Source organism: Tachypleus tridentatus, chromosome 6, assembly GCF_004210375.1.
Source record: "Tachypleus tridentatus isolate NWPU-2018 chromosome 6, ASM421037v1, whole genome shotgun sequence".
In the NCBI taxonomy this organism is placed as follows: Eukaryota; Metazoa; Arthropoda; class Merostomata; order Xiphosura; family Limulidae; genus Tachypleus; species Tachypleus tridentatus.
This window is the reverse complement of record NC_134830.1, coordinates 72,950,665-72,970,034: the sequence shown is the minus strand read 5'-3', so window position 1 is coordinate 72,970,034 and position 19,370 is coordinate 72,950,665. Positions and strand designations below refer to the sequence as shown.

The window sequence follows — 19,370 nt, the reverse complement described above, 5'->3', positions numbered from 1 at the left end:
CTGCTTGGCATCTCCTGCCCATGGAAGCGATGAGATGACGAATCACATCCTGTGGAATGGCTGTGGCAGCCTGCAAAGCTGCTGCAAGCTGAGGTAGAGTCTGCGGTTGAGGTTGTCGCCATCACAGACGTCGGTCCAACTCGTCCCAAAGATGTTCGATAGGGTTTAAATCTGGTGATCTGGAGAGCCAGGGAAGAACGTTGATGTTGTGGTGTCTCAAGAAGACAGTGGTGAGTCGGGCTGTGTGAGGACGGGCGTTGTCATGTTGTAAAACGTCGTTGACGTTCACCATGATGGGTTGCACATGGGGCCTAAGAATCTCGTAGACGGTTGCGTACGGTTTGATCGGAACTCCTACGCAGCCCTGGTATTGTTGAGGCAGTAGACGTCGCAGTGGTGGTCCTATCTTGAAGGTGACGTAACTGGATGTTGCGATCTTGTGCGGGCGTGGTCACACGAGGTCTGCCAGATCGTGGACGGTCACGAGTTGATCCATGTTGTTGGTGACGATTCCATAGCCCTGTGATGGTGCTTGGGTGGACATTCACAGCTCTGGCAACATCTGATCGAGATTCGCCCGCTTCCAAGCGACCAATGACGTTGTTGCTTTGTGCTTCAGTCAGTCATGGTGTAACTGTATTGCGTGTCGGTGGCTTAACACTGAGCTATGGAAACCGAGAACCCGTCACTTTTATAGGGATTTTGGACATGTTGCACTTGCAGAACATGCAGATCTCTCAAACAAATTTATTGGACACGCATGCGTTTTGGCGAAAAATCCGATGTTTTCCTCCGTTTTCAAAGTGCACAACTTTTATTGTCATTTTGGTCTGACAATCAGTGCCTTAACACGTGTAACATCACATACTCTGAGCTTGTAACGTTATTACATATATTTCTCTTTAAAATAACAAAAATATTCCTTTTGCGTTTCTTGTTTTGAAGAGTATATAATAAATTTGATATATATCGGCGTTCAGTTATCTTCTAATTTAAAATTAAAATTTCAGGCAAATTGAAATCGTGATACATAACATATCGGACACTCAACCGGAATGACTTATAATATGAAACATAATAAATATTCAATTGTAGGAAAAGAAACATAGGTTTTAGTGTTAGTTTTAAAGCATTTTAATGTGTATTTTGTCTGTATCACAATAACCTATTGTCATTTATATTGATCACAACCCACTGACGTTTTTGAACCAAATGAATGGCAAAAAACAGAATACTGTTAAATTGGAGTTTTACATTATAAGAATATGCTTTGTAAATAATTCATATCAAAAGTGTTGATAACATTTGTGCGAATGCACGTTTACGTGCCACGTAAATTTATAGCCATTAGGGTATTTGTTTTGATTGGGTAATATAATGTCATGATTTTTGAAATTGTATAATCTTTGACAAGATATTGTATTTAATCTATTGTTTTTATTATTTTATATACATATGTATTTAATATTTTAGTTAAAAGATGTCTGGCTCCAAATTAAAATTTCAGGCTATTTGCCATCGTAATTCTAATTGTATATAACACAATGAACACGCTCTTCCCTGCTCAGCCTCTGTAGGTTAAAGTGCACGTATCACGACATTTGGAGCGTTATTCTCAAAAAGGTTATTAAATAACATTTTTACTACTAACGTCAATGAGATTGTCATCAAAATGTAGTTTATAATTTTAATATTAAGATTATGTATGTTTTAATTTCCTAATTTGAAAGGAAATGTGAAGAAAAAATGTTAATATTCAACATGACGTTATGTATTGTTGGAGGCAGTTTCTTTATTAGCATCTGCAGTTTATTGTTGTTGTTTTTCTTATTATTTTGTATAAGAAAAAATATTTTATACTCTAAAAATAACTTTATTAAGTTGTGAATACAAAAACCATTGTGTATCTAAAACATTTTAAGAAACCTTTTCCATATTTAAACAGTAATTTTAAACAAATTAACCAGAAGAAACAAAACTATTGAGATTTTTAATTTATTAATGAAATTATACTTTCTCAACCTTTTATTAAAATATTGGAAGAGACAGCATTTTTATTTAATTTCCTCTGGAAAAGACCGAGTTCGAACAATTGGCTTAAAAACAAGTTCGTTAATAAGCATTTATGGCAACTTAAATACCTTTAACTCCTGAAATTATTTCCACATGGCCAAAACTTTCTTGTTGTTTGTTTTTTTATTGTTACTGTTTCTTTGTTTTATGCACTGAGCAACATTCGAGAATTTTATACTATAAACTGCATAAGCAATGTAACTAGAACATGCTAATAGTTTTCGCAACATTTGTTAACTTACGATTGACACCTCACAATTCTCGTCGATTTTATGTTTGTTTCTTCCTATTGGTGCGATTTAATTTGTTTTGTTTTGTTATTTTAATATAAATCAAATTGTTGGTTATTTTCATCATTTTTTATGATATATTTTTTCACTGAGAATTTGACCATAATTCCTAAAAATCATCCATGGCGGTTAAGTGTGGAACTTGATTATGAGGCAACAGGACATGAATCATAAATGCACGGATTCAAAGCCCAAGCACGCTAACCCTCACAATAGCAATATCGGACTGAAACACTTGGGAGTCACTGTTTTATAACGCATAAATGTGCTAAAAGTATAGTTACTTGCATTAATATTTATCTAATAAAAGTGAACAAAGTCTCAGTAGTGTTTAATCGAATCACCTACGTACAGTACCCAGTACAGTACGTTTGTTCGATAATTGTGTGGAACTTTCCTAGACTTGTGCAAATAAGAATAGGGATTTCATCATTAAATTATAATTTATATCTTAAAAAGTATATGAGTCATTTGTGATGCAAAATTATGGTTCACTTGATTGGCACAAAGGAGCGAAAGCTCATTACGTATCCTGAAATAAGCTCAAATATTGATTGGTTTGTTTTCAATTTCGCGCAAAGCTACAGGAGCACTTCTGCGCTAGCAGTCTCTAATTTAGCAATGTAAGACTAGAGAGAAGGCAGTTAGTCATCAGCACCACTCACTGCCAACTCTTGGACTACTCTTTTACCAAGGAATAGTGGGATTGACCGTCACATTATAATGCCCCCATGGCTGAAAAGGCGAGCATGTTTGGTGTGATAAGAATTTGAAACCGAAACCCTCGGTTTACGAATCGAGTGCTTCAACCATCTGGCCATGCCGGGCCCCAAAAAATTGAAATGTTTGTTAAAGATACAGTGTGAGTATAAGAAATGGTTCAATCCAACATTTTACAGAAGTTTCACACATGTAGTGAAACACGAACCTCATGAACAGAAAACTGTATGTCTTAAAAAGTTTCTTTATTTATATCTGTTTCTAGCACATAGTTAATGCCTTCATCATGCTGTTCGTCAACCGACGTAATGTTAAACATTGTCTTCACATGTAATCATAGATGGAAACGACTCCTTGTCATACATGTGAAGGTGTGTTCTGACTAATAATTAGTGTTTGTGTGTATGTAATGTTTTCTCTTGTAAATGTTTGTGTGTTTGACAGTATGCTCGATAAACGTGATTTATACAAGCCAGGAATTATGACGGATTTCACATTATTTCAACTATATCTTATGAATGGCTGATATAATAATTTATATATTATAAACAATTAATATAAATAGCGAATCGACTGAAACTGATTTGAGCAAAAGATTTATTTGATACTGGAGTTTGCCTTACAAAGTGTGATACTATTATATTCTTGCTGGAAACCCGTAGTTATAGGATAGGTAAAAACGTTTGTTTGTTTGTTTTTCAAGTCATTATTGATAGCCTTATTGTAAGGTGGTGTTACAAAAACTTTCTATCATTGAATCATGTTTCACCAGCATAAAGTGTTATATATCGTAATTAGTGATATTACGTACTGATCTATACTATATTTTTATAATTTAATACTTATATGTAATATTTTAAAGATTTTACACCCTTTTTAAGAACTAGAGATATGTGTCTTTAATTTTTGCATGAAATCCAGCAAAACATTTACATTCATTTCTAAAAGATGTTATTTAAACATTTTCATATGTTTGTGTTCAGTGGTAAAAAATATAATTGTAAACTAAACTTCCTAACTTTTTATCATGTTACAAATCATCTATAAACAATAATATGTTGTTTTCCAGAACCTCCTACCATCTCCCCTTTTCAGTTCTCCCCAGATCTTGTTGTGGGGATGACAGTAAGACTCATGTGTTTTGTTGTTCTTGGAGACTCTCCTTTTCATTTCACCTGGCTGAAAGATGGATCCACCCTCTCATCCAGTTACGGATTAAATGTCCAGTACTTCAGAGATTATAGTATCCTTTGGACAGAGAACTTACTTCAAATGCACTCAGGAAACTACACTTGTAATGTCAAAAACGATGCTGGATCAACAAGTTACAGCGCCATCTTGACTGTAAATGGTAAAAATTTGGTTTTCGTAGGTTAATTAGCAATACTTTAAGATATTTTTAATCGTGATATACTCGTTAATTCCAATTATAGAGTTTACTGGATATTTCACATATAATGATAGTCCAAGAGGCACCTACCTAGTGTATATTATACAAGATTCCAGACGAAACCATAATTCTAAAATTTTTTCTAGCTATTTTATCAAATTAATTTTCAGATTTCCATTTATTGGCGGAAAGCATTAAAAAGTTAATCAGTCTTTTTAATATAATTTATATAAAATGATCTCGATGAAAGCTGTCTACGAGGTAAATTTACTTTGAGCAAATTCGATGTGGAAAGTTAGGCGGTGTTCAATTGATTAAATAATAAATAGATGGAACATATTGTTATCATATACAGTGATATTTAACTGAATGTTTTAAGCACACTTTTATTATTATCACTGTGGGAAATCGGTTTCAAACAACGGTTTCTGCGTTTCTGAAATGTCAGTTAATAAATATACTTTTAAGATTATATGAGATGATAAGTACTACCTTAAAATTATGTGGAATGATAATTACTAATATCTTCCTTGGTAATAGAGTTTCTTAAGTCTTCATAAAGTCATGAAACTGTTGCTATCCTTTTTCATTGCTGAATCTCAGGACATAATGTGCATTAAAACCAGTCATGTCTAATGCAGGATATTTGAAAGTGTCGTTGTCAATCTTCTAATGAATTTTTGTAAACTTGACGTAAATGAATTCATTTCAAAAGATAGCCTTAGCTTTGTTGATAATAGCAATTAGTTAATGTTCTATAAAAATGTATATCTAACCACTTTTGATATAATTTACCTTTTACTTCTTTTAAACTGAAAATAAACTAACAAATTTAGCACTGACCCTAGTTTACAAATATCATGTTAATTATAATAAGTCTGACATGGCCAAGTGGTTAGGGCGCTCGACTTGTAATCTGTGTGTCGCCGGTTTGGATCTCCTCACCGAACATGGTCGCTCGTTTAGTAATGGAGATGTTATAATTTGGTGATAAATTTACTTTTCGTTGATAAAAAGTAATCCAAGAATTAACGGTGGTTATTGTTAACCAAATACATTTCCTTTAGTCTATTACTTCAGAATTAGGGACGTGTAGCACAGATAACAGTTTAGTAGCATTGCGAAAAATTCAACATACAAGCAAATAATCTTCAATGTATTCTAGCAATGTGCTAATGATATTTAATGAAGATATGTTTACTAGATTATTAGTTCAATATCACCTATTTTAGTAAATCGGTTTTTATATTTGTTTGTTTGTTGTTAAGCCCAAAGCTAAACAACGGACTCTCTGTTCTCTGTTCATCACGAGTATCAAAACGTAGTTTCAAGCGTTGTAAGCCCACATACATACCACTTAGAAGCAGTTTTTATACTTTCAAGAACCAATCTGGTTATAATCTAGTCCTTAAGAATTGAAATCTGTATATTATTCTGGGCATGTAAATAACTGTAATGCGGTTTCTGAAAATTGTGAAAAGATTAGCAAGTTTATTGCCTACTGGTTCAGAGAACTTTATGCATGAAATATAAAATATAATATCAGAATTATTACAAATTATATTTTCTTGGCATCTCGTTTCACAGCCCTCAAAAGAAAGTAGATTGCATTTGATCGTAAACTCACCTTTATGGAGTTTATGCACACTTCGATACTTTTGTCAAAATTTAATTTTGTAAATATTACACCTTAAATTACCTTTATAATTTATAAAAATGTGACCTTTTATTTAGTAAAAAAGAAACAATCTAGAACGTGTATCACAACATTTATTTGCCGTTATTGATAACTTGTTAAGTAAGTTCATTAAACATGCGTAGCGTGCCACTGAAAAGTGTCGTGTTCATCATTTCATACACGAGATATAATGGATTAATTATGAAAAAGAAACTAACTAAACTCTTTGGAAATATACCCTCACATTCACAATGTATGTGTTTTCTGAGAATATTTCAGATTCAAAGACAGTGTTCTAGCTCTGAAATCTCCTAGATTATTTAACATGCTTGTTTTTAGAGGTACATGCGTTCAACTACCAGGAGATAATGTTAAATGTAAAAACAACCATTTCTATTGATTTTATAATATGCTTTATAAAACAGTATGTACCAGCACTTTAAGTATCATCAGGTTGACTGAGCGTAAGAAAGTGCTGCAAATTAAATAGGTTTGTTAACAAGTGTAAGCAAGTAATTGTTCTACATAGACAATTCTCAATAATTTGTTTGTTTGTTTTGGAATTTCGCACAAAGCTACTCGAGGGCTATCTGTGCTAGCCGTCCCTAATTTAGCAGTGTAAGACTAGAGGGAAGGCAGCTAGTCATCACCACCCACCGCCAACTCTTGGGCTACTCTTTTACCAACGAATAGTGGGATTAACCGTCACATTATAACGCCCCCACGGCTGGGAGGGCGAGCATGTTTGGCGCGACTCGGGCGCGAACCCGCGACCCTCAGATTTCGAAGCGAACGCCTTAACGCGCTAGACCATGCCAGGCCTCAATTCTCAATAACACCGTTATTTTAGAAACGTATGTTCTTTTATTTTAATCTCAATACTACTGAAACAAAGAGAACATCAATATGTGGGTGACACAAACTTAAAGGAGAAGAGAATATTGAAATTTTCAGCCATTTGTTAAAAAATTCTTTTTGACTTATTAGATTTCAAATGTTTTAATATATAATGAATCAAAAATGGTGCCAGTAATTCAAAAAAATCGTTTTGGTTAGGTTGTTCCAGTTTTTCGCATTGTTTTACGTCTTTTTAAAACACAATTGCCACGAATACACAGTATAATTAAAGTAAAAAAATAATTAGTTTGAATATGGTAAAGTTTTCAAGGCTTTCTGACATAAAGTCTGAAAACTTCTTTTATTCCTAAAAACACAATAAGTAAAAGTTAATTGGCTAATCACACATTTTTACTACAAATATTTTTGTCATCTAACTGAAAAATTAGTCCAAGTATTACGTCTCACATCTGTGACACCTTTTTAAAACGTTCTGCTACACAGCCCTCCATTGACACAGCGATATGTCTGCGGACTTACAAAGCTAGAAACCCGATTTTCAAACCCGTTGTGAGCAGAGCACGGATAGCCCATTGTGTAGCGTTGTGTTTAATTACAAACAAATAAACAATTTTCATATGCAATAAAAAGTAGGTTGCGTTATACCCTGAAAGAGATTTCCATACAATTGGCATTACGCACAATCTTAAAATAACTCTTTTACGTGATAAACAGAGACTACTTTAAGGTAACTCGAAATAAAATAGAGATATATTTCATAAAATTTGTCTCATTCTCTTTTCTAATACCCTTTATATGCTGTTATGTAGGTGGTATAACTTATGTTATGATATATTATTGATATAATGGTCTTTAAATAATTTTCGTACAGAATATTATAAGTTCCCTACACTATTTTAACCATCTACTAGGTTCATTCTATTCCTCCAGTGGTAACGGTGGTTATAACTCGTAATGGACTTCAATAAAATACTGAAGAATTGTTAGATGTTAAAGACTGTTTTATGTTGCTTTAGTGATGCCAACTATAATGTGTGTTTTTTTGTTTCTGTAGAGAAATCGGTGTTGTTTTCTTATAAATTAGATTTTTATCAATCGTATCCTATAACACTTTTAAAATCAATGAAACAAATTTTTTTACAGAATCTTTTAAGTAGAATTACGAAAGAAGTCTCCGTGTATGTGTGTGTATTTCTTATACCAAAGTCACATAAGGCTATCTGCTGAATCCACCGAGGGGAAACGAACCCCTCATTTTAGTGTTGTAAATCTGTAGACTTACTGCTGTACCAGCGGGGAACCAAAAAAAGTCATTCTTATAAAACACAATTTCTCATATCAAAGAGTAGCATACAATTGATTATTTATTATTGATGCGTCCTTTTTATGAAGCGAACTTTCTTTAAAGAGATTGTATTAGTTTTCAGCCTTTAACCAGGTTTTGCCTTGAGAGTGTGTATGTCTCTGAGATTGAACCGTTCAATTGAATCCTTTAACATCCTGAATACTTGGATTTAAATATATATCACTTAGCATACTATCCACTTTATAATCCATGAGTATTTTATTTTCAAAAGATTTCATCAAATCTTTTCAAGTGTTTCCTTTAGCGGAACTTAAGATATAAGCATAACGATTTGAAGTCACCCACGTGGAAAGAGAAAGGGCTTATATATATATATATATATGCATATATAGTTTAACTTTACTTATGCAGTTAAGTATATAAAATTTGATCTTTCATAAGAAAGTTTTCGTATTTCTTTAATACTTTTCTTTCGAGTTTTTTAGCTGCACGACTAAACAACAGTACACTCCTTGATCAGTTGATTACACTTTGTAACACAAGTTTTGCTCCTGGATAGTATGTGCTATTTCTTAATTGCTTATGTTGTAAGGATACAGAAAATGACCATTATTCCCTTCAAACTTTGCTTTTGTGACCTGTATAATGAAATTTAGAAATTAACCTATTTTCTATGTAAAAACGGGTAAATTTGCACATTTTCATTTACATAAGATCTAATAAAACAACATATGAATCAAGATTTACATGTATTTATAGTAAAGTTATACAAAAATATTTAGAAGTGAGTAATTTTTCGAGATTTGCAACTGTAATGTAAATCACTTTTACGTATCAGCCCCTAAATATAGTCTCGGCATTCGACTTTGTTTGACCAAGATCTTTGATCAAGTCATTGAGATTGGTTGGGGTAGTATGGGTTTCTCTCACCTGCTGCACCTCTGAAATTGTAATCTGGATCTTCAACGTCTATCTCCTCTTCTGATTTGCTGCTTTCTTCTGAGGATGGCTGCTTTCTCTCTTGCGATGGATGTTGGAAGGTCCGGCTACATGATAACAAATGTATTCTTGCCAGCCCGACGTTTGGAAGGGTCCACCATGCAGAAGTAGCAATTGCTTGAGTGGTCAATGGATTCACGCCAAATTCTTGGAAAAGTGAACTTCATAGCTCTCTTTTCCCCTCTGTACCATCCTGCAAAAGAGCAAAATCAAATTATTATCAAGAATAAATTTATTTCATCCACAGCTAATGTGTAAGAGAATCATACAAAATATTTTATATGTGATATTTTTTCTATAATATTGGAAATTAACATAAATAAATAAATTGGAAGATATTTCAATTTTAAAAGGTCTAAAATTTGTGTAATATAACATTTTACTATACGAGCAAGCAAAAATTGTCCGTCTTACTTTCTAGAGTGTTTTTGCTGTGCTCGCAGGTAAAATGAGGTGGCCCGGCATGGTCAAGCGTGTTAAGGCGTGCGACTCATAATCTGAGGGTCGCGGGTTCGCATCCCCGTTGCGCCAAACATGCTCGCCCTTACAGCCGTGGGGGCGTTATAATGTGACTGTCAATCCCACTATTCATTGGTAAAATAGTAGCCCAAGAGTTGGCGGTGGGTGGTGATGACTAGCTGTCTTCCCTCTAGTCTTACACTGCTAAATTAGAGATGGATAGCGATAGCGCAGAGAACCCTCATTTAGCTTTGTGTGAATTTCAAAACAAAACAACGAACCGAAGTTAATTTGTAATGTTCGAAATCTATAAACGTTCCTGGTGAAATTCTGTGGTTTTCCAATTAATAAGTGTTAATCACAATTATAGCGACCAAAAAATATCCTATTACTGTCTCTTGATGCATCGATTTGTAAACTTCAACTAAAATTCTCGAAACTTCATCTGGTACTCAAGGGCTATCTGTGCTAGCCGTCCCTAATTTAGCAGTGTAAGACTAGAGGGAAGGCAGCTAGTCATCATCACCCACCGCCAACTCTTGGGCTACTCTTTTACCAACGAATAGTGGGATTGACCGTCACTTTATAACGCCCCCACAGCTGAAAGAGCGAACATGTTTGGCGCGACCGGGATGCAAACCCGCGACCCTCAGATTACGAGTCGCACGCCTTAACTTCATTTGGCTCAACAATATTCTTAAATACGCTAGTGCTTTTGTAAAACATATATTGCGATTCTTGCTCTCGAGAATCTTCTACGAATTTAGGGAGCATGCAGGACTTGCGCAATACACATTTAACAGTATAAGTGTTACATTCATTTCTAAATATATATTAAACTGAAACAAACCAGGATATTAAAATAACATATTTTTGGCTTTGATCAAAAACTATTTTATAAACAAACAATTATATATACTGTTTACTGACAACACTCATTTATCTCACTTCACTAAAGAAACTATGCTTTTTCATAAATGGGTTCAGAATATTTCTCTTATTTTATATAACAACGGCGATTCAGTCATATTGTTTTCAAATAAAATAACAGTATTTATTTTCTGTACGTATGTTTTAAACATACGTCCTTTCGATATTCCGAAATTTAAATTAGAGGAATTAGTATAAGAGTTTCTAATAATAATAATATATATATATATATGTATATTAAACAGAGTAGAACCATTTTATGAAGATGTCTTACCTTATAGACCTACTTGTAATTCATATTAAACATTTTAAGAAAATAAGTTCTCAAAATATACCCAAAAACTTTTCTTATTTTCGTGAAATCGATTCCAAATTGTGTTTATTTCAAATCAAATGTCTAAAAGTATTGTTAAAATAGAAATTTATTTCGGTAACATTTGTTTAGAACCAAATCTTTAAGCTAAAAGCAGCGGTACGTTATAAGCCATATACAACAAAATTTTCATCCAAGCAATATTTTTAAGGGGCCTGGCATAGCCAGGTGGTTAAGGCACTCGACTTGTAATCCGAGGATCGCGGTTTCGAATGTCCATCACACCAAACATGCTCGCCCTTTTAGCAATGGGGGCGTTATAATGTGACGGTCAATCCCCTTATTTGTTGGTAAAAGAGTAGTCTAAGAGTTGACGGTGGGTGGTGATGACTAGCTGTTTTCCCTCTACCCTTATACTGCACATATAGCTTTATTGTAGCTTTACGCGAAATTCAAAAACAAACAAACAAATTCATTGAGGTTTGTACCTTGTATTTTGTCTCTTTATGCGAGGAGCATTAATTTACTACAATTAAATTTTTTGAAACAGTAAAATATAACATGTAATAAATGCATATCTTAATACCAAGGTAAAAAAATAGGGAGTTTTAATTCTTAGTTTCTGAAATAAAATGTTCCTTTATCATTTGTTCTTCTGAGTTAAGTTTTGTTGAAATGAGTGGGAATTTAAATTACGGATCTTGGACTAACATAATTATTTGTTTCTGTAGCGCCTCCTAGCTGGACCGAAGAGCCACAAAACTCAGAAGTAGTCCAAGGGAAGTCAGTTAGGATTGATTGCAGTGCTAGCGGGTCACCAACACCTACAATAAGTTGGAGAAAGGCCACAAGTGCTTCTGTATTTATTAATGGTGCAAAATAAGTATACATTTTTTATTATTTTTCAAAACAATATATAACTCCTTTATAAAATATTTCAATAATTACAGTGTAAACATGTCTGTGACAACAGCAATAACGAAAATAAAATCAGTCATTCATAATATGTAAAAGAAAGAAAAATATAATGAGATTTATTTCGTTTGAAAGCTAAAAAGGAAGTCAAACACTCATAAAACTTACAATAAAAACACTTAGTAACAGTCAGTTATCTGTTATTTGATAAGACAGTAATTCTGTACACTAAAAATAACAAGTATAACTTATAAGGTTGAAGTATGTACTCCGGAAAAACTTGTGTCAAAAATAACGTAACATTTGTTCTGTGAAACGTAAATCTGGTGATTGAACAGCTACGATACAAAGACAAATTAAAAAAAAAAAAACAATCATTGTTTATGTACTTATAAAACACATTATAACTGTAATTGCTAATACGCGGCTTTGTATCAAATTTTCTACAGTATACATACAAACAATACATTAGTAAATTAAAGCACTTTTAAACACGAGTTAAAAATCCAGCAGTTCATAAAAGCAATACTTTAACAAAATTATCTCAATTAAAGAGATGTTTGTTTTCATCATGTAATACTTTGAAACAGTTAACACATGATCTTTTAACAAAAATGTGACTTCACAATAAACACAATTCGGAACTAAAATAAATAATTTGTGTTGTTGTTAAGCAAAATAACTTCTGTGTTAATTGTAGTTAAAACAACCAATTGTATTACATTTCACGTAAATTCGTATTTGTGGAATATTTTTTGTGCTGTGAAATAACCTTTTTTTTTGTAAGAATGCCAATTAACTGTTTTACTGCTTTATTTAAAGCTTAAATAGTTGTTATTCATACAGTATGCATTGGTTCAACTTAGTACGTTATATATAGTAAAGTAGTCGCAATCTGAGAATCGCGGGTTCGAATTCCCGTCACACCAAATATTCTCATCATTCTGATCCGTAGGGACGTTATAATGTGACTGTCAATTTCTTTAACCATGGGTAAAAAGTAGTTTAATAATTAGCAGTTAGTAGTGATGACTAGCTGCCTTCCTCAAAGCCTTTCACTGTTAAATTTGGAATAGATAGCGTAAGTAGCTTTCATAAAGCTTTGCGCAAAATTCAAACCAAACCAATCAAGACTACGTAGTATATTAACATTCTTTCTAAATTTGTTATTAAAATATTGGGGTATTCTTGTTTTATCAAATAAGAGCTTTCAATGATTGATTAAACCTCAATTTAAGATAAAACATTCATTTTCGGTATAGTAAACAGCTGTGTTATCTTCCCCATGGGAAGGCGTGTTCTTATTGCGAAGAGACAATACATCCATAATAACAGTGTTACTGAAAAATTTCTAAATACTTGGGTTTCCTCTACACTTGATTGACAGTACAAGGATTAAAACGTAAGTTTTTTTTTCGTTATTGTGACATATATAAATGTGAAAACAGTGTTTATATTGTCATATACTTTGCTTTCAATCTGTAACTGGCTAGATTATTTAGTTATGTAATTCTATTCATTCTCGTAACAGCATTAAAAAAAAGTGTGGATATTTCCATTATCTGAAATCTCCGGATAGGACAGCTGTGAATTTACTAATTAAACGCTAAAATCAGGGGTAGATTTTCCTCGATGAACACAAAAGGTGGCCGATAGCACTTTCCTATGAAAAAAACAACAAAAATAATGTCTAAAAAATAATTATTGAGAAAGTCTAGGAATCCAAAGTAAATTGATTAATAAATATATTTTTCAAACACTTTTTGATACAAATGTGCAATTAAAATTACTTCTTATTTTTATCAATTATAGAAATTTATTTCACAAGCTCACATATTATTTAAAACCACTATTTTCATTCGTCCAGAATATACAAATAAACCAATAGTAGCATTTTGACATTTAGAAACAAATTTAGACCTTGCACTACCTTTCCAAGCCACACATGAAAAACGGAATTGGCTCATAAAAGATAAATACGAAGTCACTAAATGAAAAAGAAACAAAAAAAAACGTTCACTGACGTAAAAACAATTACAAATTAATTATTATATTAAACTGTCACATTTTGTATACCGAGGCTAAATTCTCGAAAGTAAGGTATAAATAACATTCAGTTAATAACCAGAGACGTAAAGGAAACAACACTGATAAACTTTGAAAACATACTGAAGTGCAATAAATATACATTCACTCAAATAGCAAATGTTCACAATAACTTTCAAAATATTTTTTTAATTTTACAGGTAAATTATACATTGCGCAAGCATAGTAGCATTAAAAGTTAATATATTTCAAGAACAGGTTTCAACTCACTTCAAAACTTCAAAATTTCTTTTAACAATCAAACGCAAGTCCGCACTCTAGACTAATTTAAAGCGCTCAAGATTGGGTAGCTTTATTAGTTTCAATTCCATCACGCATCCAGCCCGGCATGACCAGGTGGTTAAGGCACTTGACTCGTAATCTGAAGTTCGCGGGGGTCGAATCCCCGTCTCACCAAACATGCTCGCTCTTTCAGCTGTGAGAGCGTTATAATGTGGCGTTCAATCCCATTATTTGTTGATAAAAGAGTAGCCCAAGAGTTGGCCGCCTTCTCTCTAGTCTTACACTGCTTAATTAGGGACGGCTAACGCAGATGTCCTTCGTGGAGCTTTGCGCAAAATTCAAAATAAACCAAAACCATCACGCATAAAACTTGAGGAATATTTTATATCCATCTCCAGAACCTCAGTTTAAAATTTAAATGTGACTTTGATGATATTAGTTTTCTTAAAACAACTTGTGTTTTATATCTGTACGGGATCCTGAGAACGATTTTACTCAGATACGCGATTTTTTTATTAATAAACATATTTTATCATTTATTTGCGTTTATAGACACAAAACAATGTAGAACTCTGTATGAAATATCCATTTGTTTGTTGTGTTTCTATTGAATTTCCTGCAAAGGTTCTCGAGGTCTATCTGCATTAACTGTTCCTGACCTTTTAGTGATATACCAGAGGAAAGACAGTTCGTCAATACCACCCACTGTTAATCCTTGCGCTACTCTTTGCTAACTAATAGTGGAATTAGATGTTAAATTAAAACTGAAAGGATGATCATGTTCGTTGAAAATTTCAATCCTACAACACACAGAGTAATGGCTGAGTGCCTTAACCATCATACCATGCCAGGCTCGTGCACGATATGCTTGATAAGGATTTTACAAAAGAAAGGAGCAATAGGTTACAGTTTATTTATTTAGCTTTTGATAAGTGTAATGGTTAAGATAAGCCCATAACGTCGTCACATTATGAACAAATACAAAATCCTTCACTGTATTCTTCAACTATATTCCTTTTTTATTTATTTTTAATTCTGATCCTGTGAAACTGAAAGTATATCATTTTAATCTAAAACTTCAGTTAGTCTAACAAGGCAAATGTAAATGAGTTACACTATCACATACACGCTACATATCTTTACTTCTTTTACCAGGTGATATCAGGATTTCCGTCTCTTAAAAAAATACAAGCCGAAAGCATTTTGCATCTACATACACGTAAAAAAATTACCATTTCGTGATACATGCAGAGCACCTTGTGTCTGCTTTATAATGAGACAGCTTGCGTATAGCCTATCGTAGACATAAGGAATTGCATGCTCAAACATTAAATGCAATTGTTTGAATTATGAAGCTCACGTCTTGGAAATTTACACATGATTAGATGTAAAATATGTTCGATATGGAAAGGTAGTTCGTAGCGTAATGTATGACAGATGTGACAGTAATTTCTAGAGGACGTACCGTGTGAGAAAAAAATAATAGTACTGAGGTAAAGAAACGTAATTAAGAAGGAAAAAAAGAATACCAGGGAAATGTTTTAAAAAGGGAAATAAGTGATTCGATTACTTAGTTGCATATTCCAGAAACCAAGGAACAAATTACATACTGCACATGTAAATTTAAAAAAAAATAAATGTATTAGAAATGGTTACCAAGTTAAAAATTGTAGTTCTAAAATCAAAACAAAAACTGAAACTATGAAGTTTAAATATGATATATTTGCCTGATAGTTAGTTATAAATAGGTAGAAAACAATGATTTTTATTATATATATTAAACCCACACTCGGAAGAATCTTGACTAAATTCACGAAAACTGACAAACCGGAATTTTTTTTCATATGTGTGTATTGAACACAGTTTTCACACAAATCTGAGCGAAGCTTTCGATAGTTAAAGTGTAAGACAATGAAAAAGTCTAATTTGGTGTGGATAAAAATTTAGTATATTTATACCTACCAAAAGGTAACAAAAATCACGCTTCACTGCATACGATACTTTTTACACTCCTCTTTATTAAACCATTACGAATTTTAAATCACAGATACGTACAAGTTCCTTTACTACATACAACTAACATTTTAGATATCCTGTTGGTTGCTATTGTTATTTTCAACTGATCAGTTCTGATATTGAAACATATGCCATTGGGACAGTAAATTGTGGCAAAAAAAGATCAGAAATAATATTTTTTCTCTTCAAAGTCTTTTAAACAGCAGTTCAAAGGAATGCGACAAACATATCGACAGTTGAATGCAGTTGTTGTTACTTTTGTTAGAGATAAGAAAAGTCGTTTCTTTAAAACCGCAGGCATTTTACACTGTTGTATCAAGATGTTGTTAAAACGTTCTTTACAGGGTTGTTTGGTTTTATCTAACATAGTTACTGGGTGATTAATTTTATATTCTATTAGAAATACATGATTTTATGTGTACTGATAATTGATATTTATTTTTATTTACTTTTTTAAGAAGTGTCGGATTGTTTTTATGAACTTGCAAGGTTGGCATTCAGAGTAACAAGAATTCAGATAAGGAATTAATTAATTTTAAAATCTACCAGGATGGTTTATATATTTTTGCTCACTTCAAAGACAACACTAGTCTCTTCAAGAAGTTTGGATGATGAACATTTATGCGAAAAAATGATGTCTGAGTCTTTTGTATAGAACTTTTGAAGGGTGGTATCTGTAAAATATTGTTAATTCTTTGAGTGTGTCAGTCAATCACATAGTATTTGTATTGCTGTATCGCAGTTTATTTAAGTATAATGTACATTTTAGGAATTATTTTTGTCAGCACATGTTTTCATTTCACTAAGAAAGGTTTTATTTTGTTGATACTTTTGATGTAATATAAATGTCTTTTAAAGAAACATTTGTACGAAAAAATTCATCTTTAATGTAAAAAGAAGTCAAACATAAATTTGTTAGTATCTTTTTAGGAGTTGACACATGCGAATGTTTGAAGAAATTCGATATAGGTTGTCTACACTTACGATCAGCACTTTTTTTTCAGAATGCAATTTTCACAATAACATAATTAAAAAGGAAGACATTCTGGTAACAGTGATAGTACTATTTATCTTACCAAGTTTCATTGTTAATTTAAAAATTATTTAAGAATAACAAACTTTTTGCTAAGTCAGTTACATTTTACTAAATTGGGATAATCAATTAAATTCATTTCGCTTCTAGTGCTTTTGGACTCACACATTCCACGAAATAAAAACAGTAGCTCAAACAAACACTGTGTCTAAAAGTCATAACATTGTTTGCTTTTTAGTGCAAAGTTACACAATAAACTATTTGCACTCCATCCTCCGCAGGAAATCGAATCATAGCTTTGAGCAAAATAAGTATTTTACTTACTACTTGACCACCGAAGGACTAATATTTCCAGTTGATAAAAGACGACCCAAGTTGCAGAGGTTCTTTCTAATATTATATAAAATAATATGAACAATTATCTATCCAATATTCCCAGGTTAAAATCCATTTATAATATTAGCTATAACACTAAATTACCCAAACTGATTTCAACATTACCATTTTCTGAAATCAGCTGTCTTAACTATAACTTTCTTAATGCGAAAGATATAATAGTTATGAATCAGAAAGCGTATTGAGCATCGAAAAGTTTTCTGAGTGTGTATGTGTTGTTTTTTTATAGCAAAGCCACATCAGGCTATCTGCTGAGTCCACTGAGGGAAATCTAACTACTGATTTTAGGATTGTAAATCCCTAGACTGTGTTCCAGCGGGGGACAAGTTTTCTGAGAAAATTGGTTCTTCATAATATTCTTTCACGACAAATATTATTCATTCAACAACCAATTTGTAGACACGTTTAAAGAACATTTTTCTTTGACCATTCGCCTCAGAGTGGCACAGTGCTATGTCTGCAAATTTATACTGTTAGAAACCAGGTTTCGATTCCTGTAGTTGGCAGAGCACAGATAGCCTTTAGTGTAGCTATAGGCTTAATGACAGATTTTAACACCCTTCAGTAAAAAAAAGAAACCTACATGAAAGACTATATTTAAAAAGCATAAATATATATAATATCACTTACACTTTTAAATCATCCAAAATTATTTTTAATAACCTAAACAACGGAGAAAAGTTAACCTTAATTACATTACATCCAAGAACTATTTACGATAAAACAACAGACGAGGATGGCAAATGTTTTACTTTATTAAAGAAGGCAATGTCACTGTAGCTAACTGTCAAGATAACAACTATATTAGTTTCTATAGATTAAAATTAGTCTTCTATGCACTAACTTAGACAAAAAAAAAAAGTCAAAGAACGAGATATTTTCATTACCTAAATGTAACGAGCCCACAACAAGTAAAGCAAGAGAATTTATCTTACAGATATTGTAGTGACAAAAACTATTACAAAATGAAAAACACAGAAATATTTTAAGAAACTGAAACTGATTAAAAGAATTAATAAAACACACACCGAAACCTCTCTCTTTTTACAATAAAAGTGGATCTAATAGAAGTTATCTTATGGACATTTATCTGTAAAAACACAAAATCCTATAATGTGTTTTAAACGAATGTCGATTTGCTTCAGTTAGGAACAAATTTTCGTTGGAATTCCTGTTTATTCCTTTTTGTTATTCTTTGTTTTCTTTTCAAACAGTAGTTGTTATTTTTTGGTTTTTTTTACTTTTTTATGTGCTTATCTATTTTTAATAGTTGTCCGTATTTTGTGATTTTGTTACACGTACGTCAGCTCCAAATCCTGGCCTTTTATATAACACAAGATAAATAAAAATTTGTGAATTTAAAATCCTGAATGTAGAGATAGTAAACTGAATAAAGGAACACGGCTGAAGGTACGGCAGACATTATTCAGTCAAACTACAAACTGAATAAAGGAACACGGCTGAAGGTACGGCAGACATTATTCAGTCAAATTACAAACTCTTTTTAGGTCTCACACCGTTACCTAAAATTAAATGTTATGGAGTCAAAGTAGGGATTCATGGTTGGAATAAATATCTACCGTAAATCCAGTCTTGTTTCTTTACTTTTTAAGGTACCTGTTTGCAGGTTTCAAATTCCCAGTTCGTATTTGTCTTGTTTGGTTGT

At 32.5% G+C, this 19,370-nt stretch overlaps 1 protein-coding gene across 4 annotated transcripts in view; it reads left to right on the top strand.

Annotated features, from left to right (window-relative positions):
• LOC143252796 (cell adhesion molecule Dscam1-like) overlaps window positions 1–19,370 on the top strand; it is a 114,879-nt gene that overhangs the window by 29,140 nt on the left and 66,369 nt on the right. For all 4 annotated transcript variants that reach the window (XM_076505511.1, XM_076505509.1, XM_076505510.1 and 1 more), the window contains exons 4-5: window positions 4,153–4,434; window positions 11,748–11,888. In XM_076505511.1, the coding sequence (XP_076361626.1) occupies window positions 4,153–4,434; window positions 11,748–11,888 (423 nt within the window). The remainder of the gene's footprint in view (window positions 1–4,152; window positions 4,435–11,747; window positions 11,889–19,370) is intronic.